General features: G+C 34.7%; 1 protein-coding gene across 2 annotated transcripts in view; it reads left to right on the top strand.

The window, feature by feature from the left end:
* VEGFC (vascular endothelial growth factor C) overlaps positions 1 to 25902 on the top strand; it is a 117500-nt gene that overhangs the window by 70512 nt on the left and 21086 nt on the right. For both annotated transcript variants that reach the window (XM_002709481.5, XM_051832528.2), the window contains 3 exons: positions 3387 to 3600; positions 5010 to 5200; positions 19921 to 20072. In XM_002709481.5, coding sequence (XP_002709527.1) covers positions 3387 to 3600; positions 5010 to 5200; positions 19921 to 20072 — 557 coding nt within the window. The remainder of the gene's footprint in view (positions 1 to 3386; positions 3601 to 5009; positions 5201 to 19920; positions 20073 to 25902) is intronic.

Below are 25902 nucleotides of genomic sequence, written 5' to 3'. Positions count from 1 at the left end.
ACTTGTATATATATGTATGATATACATATACACACATGAACACACACATATATGCAATCTATAAAACTTCTGTTAAAAGTCATACTATATATGTTTGTGAGCCGTTTGATTAGTCTACAAATTTCATACCGACTTTTTCATAAAATAGTGTTTCATGGACATCTAAATTTTATGTCTATCATTTTATAATGTCATTACATTGTTTTCATGCTGATTTCTGTTTTTGCTATAAGTTATTTAACAAATACAGTACTATTTTCCTGTTTTTTTAATATTCACAATTTCAGAGATACAGCCTCACAATGAATTTGCATACACACATACACACACACATACATCTTTTAGATAGTCAATTTAATTCCAAAATGGGTTATGTAATAGAGGCCTTTCGATTTTGCAACACTACATATTCCTTGAATACCATCACAAATTTTTATTACCACCACAATTGTAAAGAACTAAAATTACAATTTCTTCACTTTTGCCATTATATATTATGATTATATACAAGTACTGATTTTATTTGTACTTTTGAATATTCAGTTCATGTATATCACTCATTTTCTATTGAAGACACTCTTTGGTTTTTTCATTAACATGTTCATGTGATATTTTAAGAATATTAGTCCTTTTCCATCTGTTGTGCATATTAAAAATAGTTTCCAATGTTACTGTCTTTTGTCTACGGTATTTTCTGCTATACAAATAATTATAGTTTATTTTTATATTCCGTTACAAAGACCTTTTTTTCAGACTAAGAGCACACTAAAGATATAATAACGTTTGTCTTCTACCAGTATATCATTTTGTGTATTAGATTTTTATCTAGTGTGAATTGTGTGCTTATGTTGTTTTGTACACTTATGTTATTCTCTCTGATACATTTTGGGGACATCATGTTTTCTTTTGCAGATATAAATGTCGTAACTCTTATTATTCATTTCTGTATTTTAAAGTGCAAGGATAATTTATTTGGCTTAAAATTTTAAATAACATTTTTGAAAGCCCATCTTCATTACCATCCCCTTACTTAAGATTTGGTATGCATCATTCATTGCCTTCTTGAACAATGCTATATTGCAGTTTCTCTGGGTAGAAGGAGCACTTGGGCTTATTTCTGAAATTAGTTTCATCAGCATAAGTCACAGCCTGACTTTATTCTTTGCTGAACTGGAGGGCAAACTGTCCCAGGGACCCTCCAATCACATACTTGTATAGTTCCCTGTTGCACTTTGTGTTCTATGGCTGTTCAATAAGAACAAGCTAGCAAAAAACTAGCTATGACATTTACTCCAGGTAAATATGCCTATGTATCACTTTTCCAATTTTACTGAGGCATAACTGGTAAAGCATGAATTTTTAAGGGTTATGATATGATAATTTGATGTACATATAGATGGTCAATGATTACCACATTCACATATCCTTCGCTTCACCTAGTGTGATTTTTCTTTAAAGATGTATTTATTTATTTGAAGGACAGAGTCACAGAAAGACAGAGGCAGAGAGAGAGAGAGATCTTTCTTTCTCTGGTTCACTCCCCAGATGGCTGCAATGACTGGAGCTGCACCGATCCAAAGCCAGGAGCCAGGAGCTTCCTCCAGGTCTCCCACACAGGTGCAGGGGCCCAAGGACTTGGGCCATCTTCTACTGCTTTCCCAGGCCATAGCAGAGAGCTGGATTGGAAGAGGAGCAGCTATGACTTGAACCAGCACCTGTATAGGATGCCAGTTTTGCAGACCGGGGCTTTAACCCACTGCTCTACAGTGTCAGCCCCTACCTAGGATGATTTTTAGAATAATTTTTAGTTTTATGATGTTTCTTTGAGTAATCCTTTGATATACTTAAGCACTTTGGTTTCTTGAATTTGTGTTAAATGTGAGATTTTCTTTTTAGGCAGATATTTCATAAGCAAATAATCCAGAAACCTGAGAAAATAATGTGTCACTTCCGTTTAAACTAAAATCTCTTCATTAGTCCCCTCACCTGTTGAACAGAATTTTATTTTGAATAGTTGTATGTAAAGATTCACCCTGCATATTCCAGAGGGTAATCGAATCTTTGAAGGTAATCAGCATCTTTGTAACCTAGACCTAACGTGATTTAATGATGTGTTCAAATCACACAATAACTGGTGGAGAAAGGAGAAATCCAATATGTGTACACAATGTCATTGTCTAATGGGAAGGAATACAGTTTATAATTCCTTACCTCATTTTTTAGGAGATTCTGTAATAATGTAAGAAAATTTCATTAGTCTATATTTGTCAGTCAACATACAATACAATATCATCTATAACAGCATAACTTGGATTACTAAAAAAGTGAGAAAAGCTTTCAATTAAATTCTGTTTCCATTTTAAGGTAATTATGTTCATCTTGTATTTCAAATATTAGAAAGGAAAAGCTATGACTCATTAGAATAAATATAGACTCTTTATTCTCTTCTGTGAATCCATAGGGAGATTGGGGAAAGTTACTTGAAATTTTAACAGTTCTCCTGTTAATTTCTATGCTCACTAAACTGAAAATCAATCTCTAAAGTATTTACTTATATATTTAGTTTTAAAATCTGTGATGATCATGTCAATAGAGAATAAAAATTGTGTTTATTTCATTTTGCAGATAGAAGCTAAACAGTTAAGTTTTCCTAATTTTAGAATAAAATTTAAAAATTTGTTTGTAGATAAGGTAACTACTTTAATATAACATGAAATGTTCTACCCATTTGGATATACTTATAGAAACGATTAACTTTTTTGTATGCATATTTAGTGTTCTCTGAACGATTTAATGTCTTTTTCATAGCAGCATATAGCTGAATGATCAGAACTTTTGCAAATATTGGGATACTCTTTCAAAATATAAACCTTAATCTGATGCTATTGTCAAACTCAGTTATGTAAAATAACCAAATAAATAAAAGCTACCTTTATTTTTAAAGTTATTTCTCATGATAATTTTGTCTTCATTAAATATAAATTTTAATTGCATGAGTTAAACTTCAAAAAGTTTATGGAAATATATATTCAAAAGATAAATGTATCCTGGTGCAAAAAAATTTGAAATCCATGCACATGGGAGACTTTTTAAAAATTCATGCAAAACCCATATTATGAAAAAAAAAACTGGGCATAAATTTCTTAATTTTTGCAACAAAATAACTCCCTTTAGTTCCATTTCTGTGAACTTTTTTGAAGTAACCCTGTTAATTTATAAAAGTGTAACTCTGAATATATTTTTACTAAGAAAAATTAAGTAACTCAGAAAGAGTTAATACATTTTATTAGGTAATATAGCCTCCGTAACATTTCAAGATTTTTAGTGCATCTGTTTCCAAATCCTTTAAGCCAGAAAGTGAATGATCTTGCATTTTTCTTTGACAGGCTTATGTAGGCAAAGATCTGGAGGAGCAGTTGCGATCTGTGTCCAGCGTGGATGAGCTCATGACTGTACTGTACCCAGAATATTGGAAAATGTACAAGTGTCAGCTGAGGAAATCAGGCTGGCAGCACAGTAAAGAACAGCCCGACCTCAACACAAGGACAGAAGAGACAATAAAATTTGCTGCAGCACATTATAATGCAGAAATCTTGAAAAGTAAGTATCATGGCAAAGAAAATGTGTAATAAGTCTTAGACATCAAATTAGTGAAGGTCACCAACCTGGTCCTCTAACATCAGAATTTGTTCTACTGCATATACCTTTAGGGATGAAAATAAAATAAAATAAAGAATTATTTTTAAAATTCAGCATTTTTTGATTTCACATTGAGCATTTAAGTAATTTCCTGAAATGCATAGATAGAAATGTATAAATGCATGTTTTTTTAACCCCACTGTAAAAATTTAATTATATATATACAGGTGTATTTACACAGCATGTGAATTTATTCATTTAAGTATACTGTGTCTTACAAAATAATTATACATAAATTTACTCTCTGATTTGGATTTAGAAATGCTTTATTTCTCTCAAAGCAAACCCAAATAACTTATGAGAACACTGCTAGTTGCCTTGAAAACTGGCTTAGAGCTGGACTTTTGTAAGGCTGAGCTACATAGTATAAAGTTTCACAAAAGATGGTGATGCTGCATATAGCAGCATAATATAAATTAGTGGGCTGTTTTAAAAATGAATCCCTTCAGTTGTTAGATATTAATCACTATAAAGGTTTGATATTGCAAAATATTTTGAGAACACAAGCAAGCAAACACAATGGCTTCATGGTTGAGTAACCAACAGTTTATGTCCTTTTTTTTCCAAAAATTTTATTTTAGGGAAATATGGGAGACATAAACTAGAACACTTAGGAAGTACATCATATGTAATGCAGTAAAGAGTCAACAGTGTTATAGGTAAGCCACTAACTCACTGGAAAGAGAATTCCAAGAGAGCATGAAGGGGGTAGGAAAGTTTGATTTTCCTGAACAAAGTTAGTGTAGGGATACAAGTCTCAGTTGATGGAACTTGGCCTTGCATTTCACATAGTTATTGTCATTAAATTACCTACTATTGTGAAATAGCCTGCCTTTAAATGACTTTTGAATGAAGTCCAAAGCCATAGCCATCTTCTCATTTATATCTCAGTTTAATAAGAAAAAATAATATCATTAAATTGGGTCTGAGACCACGAAAATATAATATCTATTATAGCAAATGAACATAACTCTATTTTTGCACACCTTGTAAACATCTATATACTAAATTCTTATTTTATTAAGTATAAAATGCCAAACATCAATGTTGTAGGATATTAGTGTATTTTTAAGAGAGTGCAATCCTAATTTAGTTTATTATGTGGCTATAGAAATGATTTTCTTAAGAATATATCCTTAGGTGTTCTGTTAAATATTATGTCACAATTTAGTATTCTATCAACTGTTTCTCTAAATTTCTACTTTTAATTTTAAAATCTGAAATGAAATATGAGTGGCATACAATTGCTGTGGCCTTTTTTCCCCTTTGGTGGCTTCTATATGACTTACAAACTTCCTATGACTCGACAGGTATTGATAATGAGTGGAGAAAGACTCAATGCATGCCACGTGAGGTGTGTATAGATGTGGGGAAGGAATTTGGAGCAGCAACAAACACCTTCTTTAAACCTCCATGTGTGTCCGTCTACAGATGTGGGGGCTGCTGCAACAGTGAAGGGCAACAGTGCATGAACACCAGCACAAGTTACCTCAGCAAAACGGTAGGTATTCCTTATTTCAGCCATACCTGAGTACCCTTACAACCAGAACCATGAATCAGTGTTTTGTGGTTCTGATGATACAATGTCACAAAGAAAGTACTCATGCTTTATAAACTCTGTTCATATTGTAGAATCAAGGCCTAATGAAGAAAATAATAAATACATATATGCATATATATTCATGTGTTGTTCTTTAAGAATAACATTTTCATTTGCCAGAAAAATACTTGTGAATAGTTAAGTTTCATGGATATAGAGGTACAGCACAGATTTCATATTCAGAGTACATAACTACATGCACATGATCTGTGAAATGGTTGTGCAGTATTGCAAAAAGCCAATATACTGAACAAATGCATTTTGCTGTTTTCAAAAGCAAAATAATGCCAATGTTAAATACTTTGAGTAAATTGTAAATCCCATTGTATTCGATGTTAAGCATCTAATTAAGGAGTAAGGGACTTTTCTGAAGGTTCAGTTTGCATCCGAGGTTTTCAAAGCAGATGCACAGATGGGTGTTGTAGGTCTTCCGTGACAGAGGGGTCAGTGCATATAGGGCATGAATATTTGCTGATGATAACCATGAGAGTGTTGTTGGAAATCCTGGGTGCCACAGAACCTTTAGAGCAGTCCAGTGCTATGGGCTAGGCTATTGCAAACTTCTCCCTGAAAGACAAGACCATGGTTGCCCTGGGCCTAAAGGCTTTTCCAAGTTTTTTTTTTTTTTTTTTTTTTTTTTTTTTTTTTTTTTTTTTTTGACAGCCAGAGTAGACAGTGAGAGACAGTGAGAGTGCCCTTGGTTCACCCTCCAATGGCACTGCACTGATCCGATTGCAGGAGCCAGGTGCTTCTCCTGGTCTCCCACAGGGTGCAAGGCCCAAGCACTTGGGCCATCCTCCACTGCACTCCCTGGCCACAGCAGAGAGCTGGCCTGGAAGAGGAGCAAGCGGGACAGAATCCGGCGCCCCTACCGGGACTAGAACCCGGTGTGCCGGCGCCGCAGGCGGAGGATTAGCCTAGTGAGCCGCGGCGCCGGCCTTTTCCAAGTATTTTTGAGAGTTGGACTAAGCATGGGCAATCTGGCTAAATTCAAAACTACACCTTTGACCTTTGAAAACAAAAAAGAAGTTGTTTCATGCTCCATGTGATTTTACAAGATGGAATGATAGCAAATTAACATTTGCATTCCATACAAACTTTAGCTGGTGTATATGGTCCCAACTAATAAAAAAAGTATGGACTCTTTTTTTTAAGATTTATTTATTTTATTTGAAAGCAGAGTTACAGAGAGGCAGAGGCAGGGGCGGGGGTGTCTTCCATCTGCTGGTTCATTTCCCAAATGGCTGCAATGGCCAGAGCTGAGCCAATCCAAATCCAGGAGCCACGAGCTCCTTCTGGGTTTCCTACGTGAGTGCAAGGGCCCAAGGACTTGGGCTATCCTTCACTGTTTGCTCAGGCCATAAGCAGAGAGCTGGATCGCAAGTGGAGAAGCCAGGACTCCAATTCTCACCTATATGAGATGCTGGTACTGCAGGTGTGGCTTTACCAGCTGCACCACAGCGCCGGCCCTAAAAGTATGGACTCTTAATGCAATGTAAATAGAAATGAAACCTAAGATTGTTGCCTAAATTACTTCAATTGCATTTTCCCATCCAGTTGAAAATTTCTAAAGTATTTCCTGTAAAGAGTATGTTTTGGTCCCTAAGTATTTTGTTTGTTTCTTAAGATTTGTTTATTCATTTTGAAATTTAGACTTACAGACAGGGAGGGATAGACACACACACACAAACACATAAACACACACACACACACACACACACACAGAGAGAGAGAGAGAGAGAGAGGGATTCTATCTGGTTCACTCCCCATATGGCCACAACAGCCAATCATGGGCCAAGCAGAAGAGCCAAGAGTCAGCAGATTCATCCGCAACTCCCACATGCAGCTTGAACAGGGACTCAAACACTTGGATCATCTTTTGCTAGCTTTTCCAGGCCATTAGCAGGGAGTTGGATCAGAAGTAGAGCAACCGGGACACAGACCAGCACTTATGTAGGACGCCTGCATCAGAGTCAGCAGCTTTACCTACTAGGCCACAACGCCAGCCTCAGACTCTGAGTTTTGAAACACTGTCCAATTATTCAACCCAACTGCATTGCCATTTTTTAAAATTTCTTTGTATTATTCACACACTTAATGAGTAAACAAACCATTTCAGACACAGAGATTTATAGGAAGAAACAGAAAAATAAATTACAGAGTTGAATTTACTCCTCTCCCTTCTGTCTAAACTCTAAAATATATTAAAAAATGATCCTTTGGGGTCTTATATTATTGTTATTATTGTATTAAGTAGGGCCATAAGTAATTTATTTTCTAATTATTTCCTGAAAGTACAGCAAATAATGTACAGCTTATTCTAACATCTATTAGCAAGGAAAACAGTATGGCTCTACATATATACATGCCTTTAGAAACTTTGCCAGTAGAATCTTCTGTTGTGGGAACATTATTACATTTTTCAGTGCTTAAAAAAATTTGACATTTTAATGGACTAACATATAGCTGTACCATTAGGGCATAACAATACTTATCTTTGGTTCATTTCTGTCCCTGAATCTTTACTGAGTAACAATTAAAAATTCGTTCACCAAAACAATGTACCTTTATAGTGTATATACTACACTGTTCTCAACAAAACTTCACTAATTTAAGAGGTTCTGCTAGATATCATGTATTCATCTTATCACAATCCAGAAGTAAAATAGGATTCTTTAACATCCTATCATGTTTGAAACAAAGACTTTTTAAATCACATATAAATTCTATATTATATTACTTTATATATTCAGATATTCTGCAAAAGTAACATGTTTTTAAAAATTAGTATTAAAAATATCGCTGCTTTTATGTTCAAGCCAAACCCCCAAAGGAAATTTTAATCTTCTGAGTCTCTTGAAAATACTTGTTTTTTAAAGTTAGAGAAAACAAATAAGTATTTTTGCAGCACTTTTAGCAATGTATATTGTAAAATAATCTGTTAAGTAATATAATGTCTTCTATATTTTATTGTTAATTGAGGTGTTTGATTTAAACCATTATCAATTTCGTTGATTTTCAAGAGGTCCCGATATACCAATTGAGCTTTTTCAAAATCTAAATTTTAAATCATTTAAAATCTTTAAATCTTTAAATTTAAAATCTTTAAATCATTTAAAAATGGAATGACATGGAATAAACTAAAATGATAGTTTTGAAGATTTCATCAAGACAAATGTATCTAGTGAGAACCCATTAATCATTTCAAAAATATATTATTTGATTTAGTTGTTAGAGGAAATGTTATTTTCAGTGTTCTCATATTGTTAATATGCAGAGTTAAATAATAACTATTGAGATGTTGAGATTTTCTTATTTGTTCATATTTTGAAATTCTAGTTATTTAGTGTTAGTCTTTTTTCTTGGTTAAAGTTGTTTCCAACTGACAATATTCTAAAGCTCTTTAATTGGTAATTCTTCCACAAATTATTATGTCTTACTGAGGTAATACAGGGAAAATATTTTAAATGAGTCTTTTAAAATCGTCTACATCCTTATGGTTGGAATCTTTTAAAAAGTTATGTATTCCAAATTATATCTTCCGTCAGTACTGATGCCCAAATGTTTTGTATAATAGTTCTTCAAAGAAACTCCTTCTCTCTACAACACCAAGCTCACTGTCCCACAAAGCAATAATACCACTATATAAAACACTCCAGTCTTCTACTTCTGGTTCTGGATTTTCTACCTCTCTTGTTGAAATGTCATTGACACTCCCTCCTCCTCCTCCTCCTCCTCCTCCTTCTCCTCCTCTTCCTCCTCCTTCTTCTTAACAAATCCAATCTATCGCCAAATAAAATAATTTTCTCAAGTGTCTTGAATCAAATATCTTGAATATGCATACCACCATCACAGTCCAACATGCATCTGATGCCCTTTCCAACTAATGAGAGAGCAACTTCTCTGCTCTCCTTATTTCATTACCCCTATTCTTTCTTGCCTCTAAATTGCCAGTAATGGCATTTTGAAAAAAACAGATCTGATGTTACCAGTTTCCAGCATAAAGACCTGTACATGATTTCCTGCTACTCTGAAAAATAAGACCAAAAGTTTCATCACAGTCTTACCTATCTGGCCAACAGTTTCTGCTTCATCAAGATCTAATGAAACTCTCCGGAACTAACTTTTTGTGCTTCTAATATTCTAAGCTTCCTTCAGTTCCTGGGAACCACCATTTTTCTTCTGTCCCCATTGGTTTGCATACACCTTTAAGTTAACCTGGCCTAATGGTTTTCATTTTCTCTTTACTAAGGTACAGATTCTTCAGATTTCAGCTTAAATGTCAAGATGCTCAAGGAAGTTCGTGGGCAAGATTTTTGCTGCCTCTGTAGATTAGATGAAGTATTTCTATTTAATTCTTTATAGATCTCATACTTTTCTTCTGTTGCACTTATAGCTTGTAGTTACATAGTATAAATCATATATCCATATTATGGATATATAAATCATTATGGATATATAAATCATATATCCACTATTATGTGATTAATGTCTCCTCCATAAAAACAAAAATAGGTCTGTTTTGTTCACAGTTTACCACAGTTACCTACTACACAGTTTGTGCACAAATGCTTTTTAGATCCCATAAAACCTGTTCTCGGCTGGCGCCACGGCTCACTAGGCTAATCCTCCGCCTAGCGGTGCCGGCACACCGGGTTCTAGTCCCGGTTGGGGCGCTGGATTCTGTCCCGGTTGCCCCTCTTCCAGGCCAGCTCTCTGCTGTGGCCAGGGATGCAGTGGAGGATGGCCCAGGTGCTTGGGCCCTGCACCCCATGGGAGACCAGGAAAAGCACCTGGCTCCTGGCCCCTGCCATTGGATCAGTGCGGTGCACCGGTTGCAGCGCACCAGCCGCGGCGGCCATTGGAGGGTGAACCAACGGCAAAGGAAGACCTTTCTCTCTGTTTCTCTCTCTCTCGCTGTCCACTCTGCCTGTCAAAAAAAAAAAAAAAAAAAAAAAAAAAAAAAAAAAACCTGTTCTCAGCAGAGCAAATGAAAACATAGACACATCCACAGTGTTTTTTTCTCAGTTTCAGGAAGTTGATTCTCTGACACCTACCACACCCACCATACCTACCTACTGTAACCTTCAAGATTAATTCCTTTGCCACACCCACCATACCTACCTACTGTAACCTTCAAGATTAATTCCTTTGCCACACCCACCATACTTACCTACTGTAACCTTCAAGATTAATTCCTTTGCCAAACAAAAACACCAAGATCCATTATTTATACTATAAATTTAGTTCAATCTTTTGAGAATATAAATTTCTTTAAAGAATAAGAGAGAAAATTCACTTTCCCTCCCCCCATCTTAGTAGTTAATATGAGCAAAAGTGAGAATTCAGTTCCTCTTCCAATTGTCCAGCAAATAGATGTGTATTTTATGTATGGGCAGAGTAGATAACAGGAGTTGTCTGTGCTGATTTTTTTTAGGTACTTAGATTTGAACTTAATAAAAAAATGTAGTATTTATGCTTGAGAATTCTTTATCAATCCACCTCTTCTGACTCACTGTTCTCTGCTTATGTTTCCTCATCTACTGTTTTTGTTTTTTCCCAAACCCTTCTCTGCAGCTTAGGCATCTCTTCTGATTTCCATACCACCTACTCAACCATGTGACTTGACTTTCCTCTGGATAAGTCAAAGCTCATCTGCCTCCTACCCTCACTCTAGAGATAAGACCTATTTCTCACCAGCATTGACTACATAAGCAAGAAGTCAGAGTCCTATTATTTTTCCAGTATTCTCTTCATTTACCCAGTTGTTCAAGCCAAATTATTCTTCCTTTCCCTGAAAGTCCAATTGGTGGCTCTTCATAAATCTATGTGCCAAACCTCTGTAGAACCTAGCATCGTGTTTATCCTGATCTTCTGTTTTGTTGTTGTTGTTGTTAACCTGGACAATTACACTTGGAGCAGCCTAGTAACTCATGTTATACTTACACTCTTATTCCCTCCATGCCATTTACCATATTTTAGCAGTGGTTGTTTTCTTCTACAAATACTCAATCAAACACTGCTAAAAACTGTTTAGTAACATTGCACTATTGTGACTGAGGCAGTGGTCTCTTAGGGTCTTGATATGTTGGTCTTTTCTATTTGGATTGCTCAGACCAGCATCTGTTCTGAAGGGTTGGTGAGAATGTTCTAAGTTGTTAACTATATTAAATGACACCCTCCTTTTGGATAAAATCCCTTAACATGATACATTGTGGCCTCCATGATCTGACTGCTATGAAAATCTGTTTTCAATTGCCACTGCTATTCTGTTCAAATACCAGTTTCTAGCAATACCCAAATTATTTTAGTCTTCAGATAATGTCAGTATCTCTTAGTTCTTCTAGATTATTACAATGGTATACTTTGTCCTTGAAGCATCTTAAAAATGATCTGCATATCTCTACTTAAGGAGTTAATTTCTACTCAACTGTAGTCTTAGATACGTGTCACTTCATAACACCTTGCTGTATGTTCCCAAAGCATCCCTTCTTGCTCGTATTTTAGCATCACATCCTTACCTGTCTTTAAGATCGTCTTATTCCCTCATCCCTAAACTCCTCTAAAGCAAAGAGGGTGTTTGGTTATGTACATAGTAAGCACTTGGAACTGAATAAAATTAATACTTGAATAAAAGTAAATAAATTTGGGTCAAATGTGCAGTTTTGAATATGCTGATTTCGAGGAGTATGGGTGTTATTTAGGTGGAGGAAATACTAGTAAAGGTTGAACATTTATTTCTGTAACTTTAGAAAAGTGATTGAGTATTTAGATATAGATTTTGGGAATTAATCATACCAATAAACATTGCTTAAGGCCCGGTATGGTTGTTAATATTTAAAGAATTTTTGCAACAAAAGAGAAGAAGCCATCCCAAAGGCAAGCCAAAATCTATCATGGATAGTCCCATCCATTCCTTTCTTTGATTTTGTAACATTATGCCTTTTTCATACCCATAGAATCCACTGAGATGTTTTTGTTTGTAGTAAAAACAATCATTTAAATTTGAAGTTAATTAAGCAAGTGTTTATTGTGTACCTATTCTGTGGTGCTCCATATTATACTTTATAGCAGGTATGGAGCACTATACAGATCCTACCTTAATGAAGCTTTCAGTTTTGCAAAAAAAAAAAAAAAAAAAAAAAAGTCAAGGTGTATCAAGTGTTTAAAAGTATTGTAATTATTTTGAAAAAGTAAAGTGGTTTGTGGTAATGCATACCAAAAATGTTTACAAATAAAAGAAGGGTGAGATATGCAATTCTGGAAGGCAGTAGGGCACTATTTACATTTATACTGACTTTTACATTTGTAAAAGCTTGTACCCAGGCAGCACCTTTTCCTGATTTATTATTAATATAGTATAAATAGGAATGTGTGGTCATTTGTTTTTAATATAAAGGGAAGTTTCTGTATTTTTGAAGCTAAACAATGAAAAAGAATGTTGTTTAGTGGAAAGAGTTTCAGACATACATTTTAGCAACCAAACTCACCAATTGGAATTATAAATTGTAGGGCCAAAATATTATAAGTAAATTTAAGCCCAAATTTTTATAGAAACTTCGTAGAAATGTTTTTATGGGACTCAGTAGGGGCAGGTTATCAGAATGTGTGAGGAAGCCAGCTGTTAGTTGAGAAGTAAAACCATATGCACTTAGGCATTCCAAAGTAAAGTAATCGATAACAACTGCTTCAAAGTCCTCTACAACCAATATCTAAGTGGCTTTGGAAAGTTAAGTTCATTGGATGTCTATTTGAACTTTTTCATAAACACATGCTTTAAAAATGTATTTTCTTATGAGAAATTGTATATTTAAGAGACAAAACTAAAAATTTGAAAGTGAGTTTTGTGGAAAGTAAATTATGTGGTGAAAGTATAAGCAGAGGAAAATCATCATCTTTCAAGCCACATTCTTGGATTAAAAAGTATTTGATAGTATTTGTTAGTATTTACCTTAAATATTTTGCTGATGATAGGTAGGGGTGAAAAATAAAAACTACTAAATGCTTGAGATCTCATTGGAAATTGTGAGGTTAGAATTCAGTAAACTAGAGTGTATTCATTAATGCCTATAGGAGGAACCAGCAGTCGGGGCTGAGGCTTCATGATGAGCTAGTTCTGGTACACAGAAACTATATTATTTAAAACGTTGTATTTCCATCTTAAAAAAGCAACCACCATTTTGTTCATTTTTTATGAAGACTTAATATACAGTATGATCAATGGCATTCCAGATACGTGATTTAATTGAATGTTTCCTAAAAGTTTACAGGAAAATATAACTTAGTAAATATGCAACTTTATAATGAAACTTTGAGGAATTATTTTTCATTGCAGTCAGAGACATGAGTCATTCTTCCATTAATTAAACAGAATGCTGTGGTAGTCTCAACTTATTACTTTCATATGTATTCAGCAAGCAGAACGTGATTTATAGTGTATCTTTAGCAAGTTAATATTTGGCAAGCACAATTGTTGATATGAGGCTTTATCCTGATGTGGAAAAAAGAAGGTGCTGAATGAATAACTCTTGTGCTAAGAAAATAATTGTCGTCATTGAAAAATATCACTTTTTTCCAACTTAAGTTACGAATCGTGTTAACAAATTTTATTCTGAATTTGTGGTCATTTAAATTATGGCTCTGTATACAAGTTTTATTAATAACAATATATTAAAATTAAGTCAGTACCAGATGTAAATATCTGTATCCTTTTTTCTTCTCAAACTCAATTTAAGAGGCAGAGGGTGTTAATAATAGTCTGTGTAGCTGGAACACTCTGTGAACCTACAATTATCAACTTTTCCAATGTTTTTAAAAATTTTTAAAGATTTATTTATTCTGAAAGAGTTACACACACAGAGAGAGAGAGAGAGAGAGAGAGAGAGATATCTTCCATCTGCTGGTTCATTCCTCAGATGACCACAACAGCCAGAGCTGGGCTAGGCTGAAGCCAGGAGCTTCATCCTGGTCTCCCATGTGGTTGGCAGGGGACTAAGCACTTGGGTCATCTGCTGCTGCTTTCCCAGGCAGTTAGCAGGGAGCTGGATCAGAAGTGGAGCAGCCAGGACAAAACCTATACTGGATGTAATATTGTAGGTGGCTTCTTTATCTGCTATTCCACAATGCCAGACACACCTTTTCCTTTTTTTTTTTTTTTTTTGTTTGTTTGTTTCACTGGCAGAGTTAGACAGTGAGAGAGAGAGACAGAGAGAAAGGTCTTCTTTTTTTTGTTAGTTAACCCCCCAAGCGGCCGCCGATCCGAAGCCAGGAGCCAGGTGCTTCCTCCTGGTCTCCCATGTGGGTGCAGGGCCCAAGGACCTGGGCCATCCTCCACTGCACTCCTGGGCCACAGCAGAGAGCTGGATTGGAAGAGGAGCAACTGGGACAGAACTGGTGCCCCAACCGGGACTAGAACCCGGGGTGCCGGCGCCGCAAGCGGAGGATTAGCCTAGTGAGCCACGGTGCCAGCCTTCCCATTTTTTTAGAGGTTATTTCTTTAATGTTGCATTGTTTTTAAACCTGAATTTTATTAATCATACTCTCCAGAAGCTACAAATAACTTTTGTACTTAATGGACACAAGGTTATAATATTAAAATTTATGTGCTAAATATTATGATCTAGAGAGAAACAGGTTATATTTTAGATATACATATGTTAAAGGGAGAAACTTGGGGTCATACTTGTACCAAAACATTCGTTTGTAATTTAAAACTAAGCCATAAGTGAGGATGTTTTAGTTAACAAAATTCCACATCTCTTGCTTGAATAGCCTATAAAATAAGTAGAATTAGAAATTGTTGCTTTACATCCGTTGCTATGCTATAGTAAATAATCTATTGTTTCAAAATGTGGCTTTATTTGAAGTCCATTCTTTTTATTGAGAATTGACTATTAAAAATCCTTATGAAAGAATGTCAGTGGGTAACAATTTGAAACTTCTCAGTTGGAAATCCTTGCCATTTTCCCTTGTTTATTATAATGTTACAGAATACACAGATTCTTTTTCAGTTTGCAGCATGATTTAACATCTCCTTTGTACCTGTCTTTTTGATCTTTCCAAAACTGAAAGAGTTGTGTTGTAGGCATATAACTATCAATATATTCTTATTTCAAAGTATATGACATTGGGCTTCATATTAAATTATTATTATTACTACATAAATCTTTGATGCAAGTTAGTATTAGCTATTGTTCAAAAGCAGTTAATTTTATAGTGTGAAGCAATTTTAGGAAAATTACTTTCAAAATATCAGGTGATAAGCATATAATCAAGTAAATTATATCATCAATTAGTACTTACTGAGTAAATATACGTGAAATTACTAGCTCGGGTAGAACATAATACATAAATTTTGTACCCTAGCAACGTAAATGTAATACAAAAAACTATTGTGCACTTTGTAAAATTCAAAATACGTAATAGTGTTGGTATTCATATTTCATTAAAATATAACATTTTCTACTTTTGTTTACAACACAATTTTTTTCATAGATCTTGACTCTTTTGAAAGCAAGTTATAACTGTTGCTTCAGATTTTCATTTAACAGCAAGAACAGATTGATAAGGAGTTAAACTGCAAGTGCCTCATCACTAACAGTATTAATGATAAACTTTTTGGTATTTAAACATTCTAGCATGGTATCAAAAATCTATATGGATATACACTTTTTCTCATTCATTCCCATTGTGAGCTTTGTTAAGTGTGAAAAATAGGAGTAAGATTTATTGATGCCTGTTATTTGACATTCCAGCAAGGAGCTTGACATCTCATCATTACTGAATAAGCAGTTACTGAAAACAAGAAATATTTTAAGCAGAAATTTAAAAATTTAGAGTTCCTTTAACAAAGATTTAACTCAATCTTGGCTGATAACAATGATGATTATTTAAGAGGGTGAAGAGGGGCAGTAATCCAAACAACACTACCCGGAAGGAAGTCACCCCCATTATTGTCCCTCCTGCTGCCTTTTGGGATGCCATTAGCACTAAGCTAGATAGGAAGCTGAGGAGCCAGACCCTAATCAAGCGCTCCAACAGGTGTCCCAGTGTCTAAACCATTGCATCAAGTTGCCTCGCCCAATAATGACTAAAAGGAAAATGGAAAGTTTATATGAGAGAAAATCATTTTATATGGGAGAAGATAGTCAATCAAAATATGAACATAAGACCAGAACAGAAGGAACTTGGGAAATTGTTTCGTTGTTAAGGTTTTTTAAAAAAGTTTACTGATATGTTTTAAGAGAAGAAAAGATTTTTTTTTTTTACTTTAATTGTTCAGTTTATTTATTCCTATTGATCAACCTAATGGACATTAGTGGTCCATCACCCACTTAGCCACAGATGAGAGAAGTGAAATACCATATTTTGTTTTCCTCTATTTAAACTACAAACAATCTTTCCCTCTTACTGTAGTTTCAGTGTCCATAAAAGTCCATCAACTTACAGGAAAATCTTTTCTAAACAAATGATTTGTTTTTAGTTCCCCTTTATCTTACTGTTTAGTCTTTCAGTCAGTGTATTCACCAGCACAAATTTCTTCCAGCCTTTGAAATTTAGAGCCGGGCTTATGTTTTCAGGATGACGCCTTCCCCAGGTGTATTTAACTATTCTGTGTCTCACTAGAGCATTCTTCAAAGCCCCTGTCCTGTGAGCAGATCCTGATTGTGGACATTATCCATGCAGGGATGGATGATACTGCTGCATGATCACATATACCGCTCATTGTGACCTCTCTCCCCTTTGGAAATCAGGCTGAGGTGGAATCTGGAATGGCAGGTGTAATTGGTAGCAGAAATGCTGCAGAGTTAGGAATGGGCAGATATCATCCTGGCTATATGTGTTATCTCAAAAAGTGCATTATTCTTCACTATGGAGCTCTGTCTTGCTTTGTGTCACTTGAGACAATGCCTAATCCTGCAATGATTACAAGTGTTCTATAAGCAAAATGTTACTGGTGGCCTAAGCCACATGAACCCTTTCCCTCCAATAATGTGGGGCATTTCTTCTCTCCATTCCCACCACTCTTTCTCTTCTACAGCCCCTAGGCAGCAGCCTTAAGAGTCACTTCTGCTACTGATTGTCTCCACTCAATTATTTTCCTTTTTGTCTTAAAGAATGCTAAATATATTTCACCCTGTGACCTCCTCCCCTTTTTGAGAGGCAGACACAGAGAGAAACAGCAGAACTGACCTAGAGGAACTCCTATCTACTGATTAACTCCACAAACTGGTACAACAGGCCTGGAACAAGCCAAAGCTGGAAGTTTATAACCGAGTTTGGGTCTCCCATGTGGGTGGCAGAAACCCAAGCACTTAAGAAATCACCTGCTCCTTCCCAGGAAGGAAGAAATAACAAGAAATTGGATTCAGGAGCAAGGCTAAGAATAAAACTCAAGTACTGTATAGGATGTGAACATCCCTAGTGGTGCCTTTTTCTTTCTTAAGATTGATTGATGGACAGAGGCTCAACCCCTTGGGCCATCCTACTTAGCAGTGTCGTAACTGCTGTACCAAACACCCACCACACGCACAGGTTTCCAAGTTCTTCTCTCTGCTTTCTTCTGTTTTAGCAGTACCCCATCCTGGTTCTCCATCTTCCTGTTAGACATTTCTTCTTTTCAGTCAGGAGACTTTCACTAATTATCTCATTAGGGATCAAGTGTCAATTACAACTGAAATTGTAATTAAAGTTGGTGACTTTTGTGTAGCTCTTTTTAGATCTAGACATATCATCTATCAGGCATAAATTTGAAGGTTTTATTTTTAACTTGTGCATTTCCTACTATTTTTATAATTATAAAGTTTAAATAAGCAGATGATAAATTATATAAATATAAGTAAATTATAGATTTAATATAAGTTGTTTATCTTCTAAACCATTTTATCTAGTCTACAGTACTGTTTTTTATTATAGAGTCCATAGATGCCGTTAAGAAATAGATACAGTGGGGCCTATGTGGACACTGCAGAATTCTGTCTCTCGAAACAGTTAATGCATAATAGAAAACATTTCTAGAGTTGTTACATTTCACATAATAAAAGATTTCATCCAAACTCCATAAATAATTGTCTTTTTTGAGAAAAAATTCTTTGAAATCCTACTGTTGTCATATGGTATAATCATATGTTGAAGTTATCTATGTAGAACAGAAAATATTTTGGAGAATAATTAGAATCTTGAGCATTTAAAAATAATATTACCTCACCTCTTTGTGGTGAGCACTGCACAAGTCACATTCATGTACATTAGTTCATATAGTCTTTACTTATTATTTTAAAAGTACAGCTTGGAGAACTTAAATGACTTCTCCAAACTTACACAATTAAAAGTGAGAAGATAATATAGGTATTTTGTCTGGGTCTAATCCTATATCCATTTCTCCCAAATTATTGTCCTCATGCTAAGAAAGTAAATAATTTCAAATGAATATATAATTAAATTTTGAGGGAACAAAATTTATGTTTTATAATTTTGATATTTCTGCACTTCAGTGTTCAAAACTCAGTTAAAAATATCTCTGTTGATGTGGAAAAAATCAACAAATAATTCTACCTTCTAAATAATTTAAATGGTTGTTAACTAATGGTATAAAATTATAGTAAGGGGCCAAGTCAAAAGGTTCTTGCATATGTCATTTTTTTGTTTTTAGAACTACTCAGATGGCCACAAAGGTATCAAATAATAGATGTCTCAACTGCTTTTAAATGATCACAAATTGATTGTATCTAGCAGTTACTGGATAGGATTTTACTCTCACAATGTTTACCAAGATGGAGCTTAAGAACCTCAGGAATTTAAATCAATTTAATTTTACTAAGTAATTTATATATTTAATTTAAATAATTTTTCTTAGAGGGGAAACAAAAGAAGTGAAGTGTTCCACAACTAAGGCATTTACTTGTTTCAATTAAATTTTAGGACGGTAATTTAGATTTGTATAAAATGGCCTACCTTATTTTGAGCTCATTTTATTTATGATATCTCTGACAAGATAGTAGAAACAGATTTACCTATGAAGTAATGAATGTGCACATTTTTCTTTCAAACATGATAAATTCATAAGAGATTTGAGAAATGTATAATATCTTTAGGTAGAAATTTAATTTTGAATGAAAATTAATTTAACAGCTATGTGATTTATGTCTGTGTATTCAATTTACATAAAATAGGACTTATCCAAGCATTTCTAGGTTGTGTGGCCAATAGCTTTGCTCCTAAATCACAAAGATGTTTAAATCTCTGGCACTTTTTAAATCCCTGGAATATTTTACATTTTGATATCAAATAATCTAAGACTTTTTGAACAGTAGTTTCCTTGAATGCATTGTTTTGTCACATTTCTGCTCTATAGTTGTTACTTGGTTACCATAATTCTGATATGCTTTATAACTTGTGATGAGAGATAAGCATTTGGACAACTTATTATTCTAATGAAATATATACTTAGGAGCAAAGCTGTTTCTATGTTAATTATGAGAAATAATACTGCACTGCATCTGTTAGACAACATAACCTAATCATAATGAGCTAATCTCACTCTTTTTTGGACTCCTACATTAACATAAAAATGCTTTATATCATCTATATAATTTTTTCTTCTGTTTGTCCCTTCTTTATAGTTGTTTGAAATTACAGTGCCTCTCTCTCAAGGCCCCAAACCAGTAACAATCAGTTTTGCCAATCACACTTCTTGCCGATGCATGTCTAAACTGGATGTTTACAGACAAGTTCATTCAATTATTAGACGCTCCCTGCCAGCAACACTAGCACAGTGAGTATGAACTAAATCTATTGTTTGCATCCTTTACTAAAGTAAAATCATTTTCAAGTAAACATATGATTATTTTAAGATGTTTTATAAAATTTGTTATATTATCATTTGCAGCAAGTACAAAACAAAGACAAAATTTTTTATAATGTGCCATAAAAATAAACTAAAATTGAAAGAGGGACGTTGATTCTATAGGCAAAGTAGTTCACAATATAAAAGAAGTATTTCTATGGAATAACATTATCCCCATCAATGTTCATAACATTAGTAAATTATAATAATTCACTTAATATTCATGAAATCAGGCATGCTCATTCAAAACGATGTTAAAGCCCAAAACATTTAAACCTTGATAACATTTTAGTCCAAAACAGAGAGTAAATATAAATAATTTTACCTCTGTTAGCATTCGGCTACCATTCTTCAGTCTCAGTTATGTCTCTTACTTCAGCAAACATTGAATATTCAAATAGCAATTAATTATTTGAAATAATTTTCTTTCAATATTATCTCAAGTTAATATTATAGACATCATTTTTATTGAAGTTTCTTTCCTATTTCTTAGTTTGGCATATGGGAATACATGCTTCATTTGATCATATAAGGTCCTGACCCTGTGAATAATTAATAATGAATCAAGATGTGCTGCCATCTGTGATGTAGGAGAGTTCTGCCTTAAAATAGGGATGCAGCTCTTTGTTCTTTAGGTGGCTCAGTGCATACGAATAAAGACTAAGTAATTCCAACAGCTGATACAGAATATAAGGAGGTTGATGGGCAAACATATACAGTATATTATAAAATTTTAAAGAAAACCTTGTGTTTTAGAAGACTCATCAATAAATATAACATGCTAATAGGGGTCTTTCCCACTGAATCTATTTGTACTATTTCACTTAGTGTAGAAGATAGGAAGTAGGCCTTGGATGTCCAGGGACATTTCAGAAGAAGAAGAAAAAAAATTTCTCAGGAATTAGCCTAATTTATGTGACATGGATCTGTATTTCTTGGCATGAGAAAGAAAACAGATATCTGTGAACAAATAGATGCCAATATAAACAAGGAAAACTACCATAGGAACCAAAAACGATATCTCTATTCGCTTTCACCCATACAGTCTGAAAACTTGATCCCTGTTAAAAATAAGAGTGGGAATATGTACAGTTACACACAACTCACTCAGACTTACCCCTAATGGTAAAGCTATAAACATGCCATGAGATTCCAAATCCCATTAAGTTTTGGCAGGTACCAATGCCATCTTTTTTTTTTTTTTTTTTTTTGACAGGCAGAGTGGACAGTGAGAGAGAGAGAGACAGAGAGAAAGGTCTTCCTTTGCCATTGGTTCACCCTCCAATGGCCGCCATGGCCGGCGCACCGCGCTGATCCGATGGCAAGAGCTAGGTGCTTCTCCTGGTCTCCCATGGGGTGCAGGGCCCAAGTACTTGGGCCATCCTCCACTGCACTCCCAGGCCACAGCAGAGAGCTGGCCTGGAAGAAGGGCAACCGGGACAGAATCCGGCGCCCCAACCACGACTAGAACCCGGTATGCCGGCGCCGCTAGGTGGAGGATTAGCCTATTGAGCCGTGGCGCTGGCCACCAATGCCATCTTACTAGTTAAAGTGATCAGTTTAAATTCATAATTGATCATAAAGATAGGATTAAGTGTCAAAGGGATCATGTAATAAGACCAGTGTGTGCTAATAATAATTGATAGAACTAAAAAGGAGAGAACGATACAACATAGCAAGTGGGATACACAGCAGACTCATAGAATGGCAAATGCCCTAAACAGCACTCTGGCCTCAGAATCAGCCCTTAAGGCATTCATATCTGGCTAAAAAGCCCATGAGAGTATTTCAGGCATGGAAAGCCAAGACACTGTGGCAAAAAATGACCTAAATGAAAGATCTTTATGAGTGAGATCCCAGCGGAAAGAATGGGCCATCAAAGAAGGAGGTATCTTTTTCTGAAGGGAAGAGAGAACCTCCACTTTGATTTTGGCCTTGTCTAAATAAAGTTGGAGTTTGTGAACTCAAGAGGCTTCCATAGCCTTGGCAGCTCACGACAAGAGCCTAGGGTGATTACTGACATTATAAATAAGAGTGTCAATTGTTAAATCAACAACGGGAGTCACTGCACACTGCTCCCCATATAGGACCTCTGTCCTTAATGTGTTGTACTATGAGAATTAATGGTAAAACTAGTCTTCAAACAGTAATTTATACTTTGTGTATCTGTGTGGGTGCAAAACTGTTGAAATCTTTACTTAGCATATACTAAGTTGATCTTCTGTATATAAAGATAATTCAGATAATTGCAAATGAATCTTGATTAAGAATGGGATGGGAAAGGGAGTAGTTGATGGGATGGTTATGGGTGGGAGGGTGGTCATGGAGGGGAAAACCGCTGTAACCCAAAAGTTGTACTTTGGAAATTTATATTTATTAAATAAAAGTTTTCTAAAATAAAAAGATATGACAACTCATTTACAGTGACACCTATGCACATAAACACATAGACTCAAGAAGAGCTGGAGTTTAATTATTTCTAAAGAAAATTATTAGAATTATTTTCCCCCTAAAGATTTCTCCAGATTTTCAACAAAACATACATATTTAAAAGAAACATGACACTGGAGAATAAAGTAATAATTATGCCTAATTTTTTTAAAAAAAAGGTATTCTAAGAGACTAATCTGGACATCAACAACTTAGAAATAATTTTTTCTAAAGGCATAATAAAACTAAATATCCAATTTTTTGTTATAACAAAAGTTAAAACTTCAAGCCCAAAAATATGCTTACAGTTTTTGTTATTCCAACAGCCTACTAGATACTTCTGCCAGGTGCCTCAAATGCAACAGGTCTAAAGCTTAAATACCAATTTGACTCCTGCATGTACAAAAAACAAAACAAAAAAAATGAAAAAAATTTCTATTGACTTTCCTATCCCTGCTTCTCTTTGAGACGTTCAACCATTATCTTTGTATTCACGATTTTCAAAATGACATTTGAAAACCTGACTATATTTGGCTTACAATGTATTTATCTAAACCAGTCTTACATTGCTATAATATATTAGCTGTAAGTACAGGAATGAAGACATTAAATTCTTATATTCTACATTATTCGTAGCAGTGTGCTTTGCTTTGCTTTGGAGCTTTAAAATCACACAGTTATCATTAATTATTTCTTCTTAAATCCCACCCAAACATGAGTGATTACTGGGGGAGAAGTATCTCTTCTAACATCGTTCACATCTAAATTTGTATTGCCACTCTATCTCTTCCATCCTTCATTCACTTCATTCTGGATATATATCTGATTTTATACAGTGGTTTCCATACCAGTTTTCCAGTATACAGTCTTTTCCCACTCCTGTGTAATGTCACAAAGCAGGCTTTAAAAGACATCACTCCATTCATCTGACCAGAGAAGTTAGTGCTTTTCATCTGTTCAAAGAATTGAGCACACATTTCTCATCATCCTGTACTGGCATCAGCCTTCCTTTCTCGTTTTGTCTCCCATTATTCACCAAGTCTGTGTTTCACAAAGTCACCAAGCTCATTTCCTGCTCGGTATCTTGTTTCTATTCTGGCTCTGGGTTGAAATAGGTTCCTTTTCTTTTCTGACTTTCCAAAGTCCTATCCATTTCTCAGAGTTCAAGTAAAGGTCTTACTCCTGCATTTTTCTCATCCAAACACCAGGGCTACCTTTGCTTTTTGAAAACACATCATAATTACTGGATTAATTTTGCCCTTGCATGGCTTTGTCACCACCTCTAAATGTTGCATGTGAAGCTAGATTGTGAGAGTGTTTGGGGAGGGCTAATACTCTCTGTAATATTCAGTTTATAACACTCAAAGTTATTGAGCTGTAAAGATGCTCTCAACTCTTTTTGTTTCATTAAACCCTCACAAAATTCTTCTATGAGGTCAGTAGTAATGTTAGCCTTATTTACAGGTGAAGCAGGTAACACATTATAAAGTTGTGAGCTAAACAGTGTACTGCCCTAAACAATAAATGCTTGTTAAATAAAAATAACTTACTTGTCTGTATATATTTCATAGCATTGGCATGTTTTACTCATGTTTTCATCATTATTTATAGAACTACTGTATACACTGTTTGAGGTCAAGTGACAAAGCTGAAGCAAAAAGAATATTTATTTCTCCATCACCATGTAAAACAAAACCTCATAAGATTGTAAATACAATGATTATTGATTTCCGTTGTTTAAATTTGCCAATACTTCCTTCAACGTTGTATGTCCAAGTAAAGAAACATAGTAACAAAACAAAAACATGAGCATCACTACTTATCTTGCTTCCTCTGTATTCCTATCCCCATTTGTGATGTCCATATAACTCACAAATCTAGCAGTCATATGCTTAACCAGTTGGTGACTACACAGTGGGATTCAGACAGTAGGGGGCTTTTTTTTCAAATGGCAGGCCTACTGCTCTAAAATAGTTATTTGCATTCACAAAAAAATGAGAAGGTCAGGTGTATCAGTTCAGCTTTTATGTGACTATTCTATTAGCCCTTCAAATATTGTTAGAAAAATTATTTAAATAGTGGTATTTTCATTAATAAGTGTAACCTACCATTTCTCCCTTTTGTATTTCCATCCATCATTTTTTCTGTCAGTAGGCTAATGGAAAGAAACAAATAGTGACATAAACAGATACAGGCACAAATTCATGTGAAATCCGTAATCATCAGTGAAAGAAAAGATAGGCATATTTATTTTATTTGGGCATTTTACTGTGAATGTGTGCCTTTTCATTTTCAATGATATATATATATATCTTAAAATGAATGCGTTTCTAATTGGTTTTTGTATTACTGAAGAAGTTACTTCATAACATTAAAATAAAGGCCACTTTTATTAACTACTTGCCATTCACCGTTAATCATTGTTGCAAAAATATAAGCAAAATGAACTCAAGATGAACACATTTCAAAGATATTAAGGACAAAACTGTTGAGACATTTTGTCCAGGACATTGTGTCTCTGAAATTGAAAGAACATAGCTGACCTTCCAGCTGTTATTCAGACAGAAATCTTGAGCAAGGAGGGTCCGGATCTAAATTCTTTCATAAAATAATTACTGATTTGAAGTTGAGAAAATATCATCTGCTGGCATTTTGGAAACCAAACCTCTATTTTGAAATAGACCAAAATTATTAATGTAGTTAGAATTCCCCTTATCTGCATTCTTAAAGGAGTACACATCTTCTTACTGCACTTCTCATAGAATGATACTCTGATCCTCTAAAGGAGGATAGAGCTCCTATTACCTGCTCTCAAAAACAATTTTCATGAATGTTAATGGATCGCAATTTATTTTACAAGACATAGAGTAGGATAGCTGTTCAAGGCACACATTTTAGGTACAACATGGTAGCAAAAGTTCAATCTATTGGGTTGTTGTGAAAATATCTTATTAAAAGAGCTGCCAGGGGGACTAATTGATTAAGAGCACAATTCACATCTATAGAAACAATTTGTTTTTATTGCCATTGACTACTGCAGATTAAATTCATGTTAAAGTAAAGTTAAGCATTTGGAGTGACTATTGAAATATTTTCTTTTTTTAAACTTTTATTTAATGAATATAAATTTCCAAAGTACAGCTTATGGATTACAATGGCTTCTCCCCCCATAACTTCCCTCCCACCCGCAACCCCCCTTTCACGCTCCCTCTCCCCTTCCATTCACATCAAGATTCATTTTCAATTCTCTATATACAGAAGATCAGTTTAGCATATATTAAGTAAAGATTTCAAGTTTGCACCCACATAGAAACACGAAGTGAAAAAT

Source organism: Oryctolagus cuniculus, chromosome 2 (assembly GCF_964237555.1).
Source record: "Oryctolagus cuniculus chromosome 2, mOryCun1.1, whole genome shotgun sequence".
NCBI lineage: Eukaryota > Metazoa > Chordata > Mammalia > Lagomorpha > Leporidae > Oryctolagus > Oryctolagus cuniculus.
The sequence above is the reverse complement of the archived record's forward strand: the minus strand, read 5'-3'. Positions and strand labels throughout refer to the sequence as shown.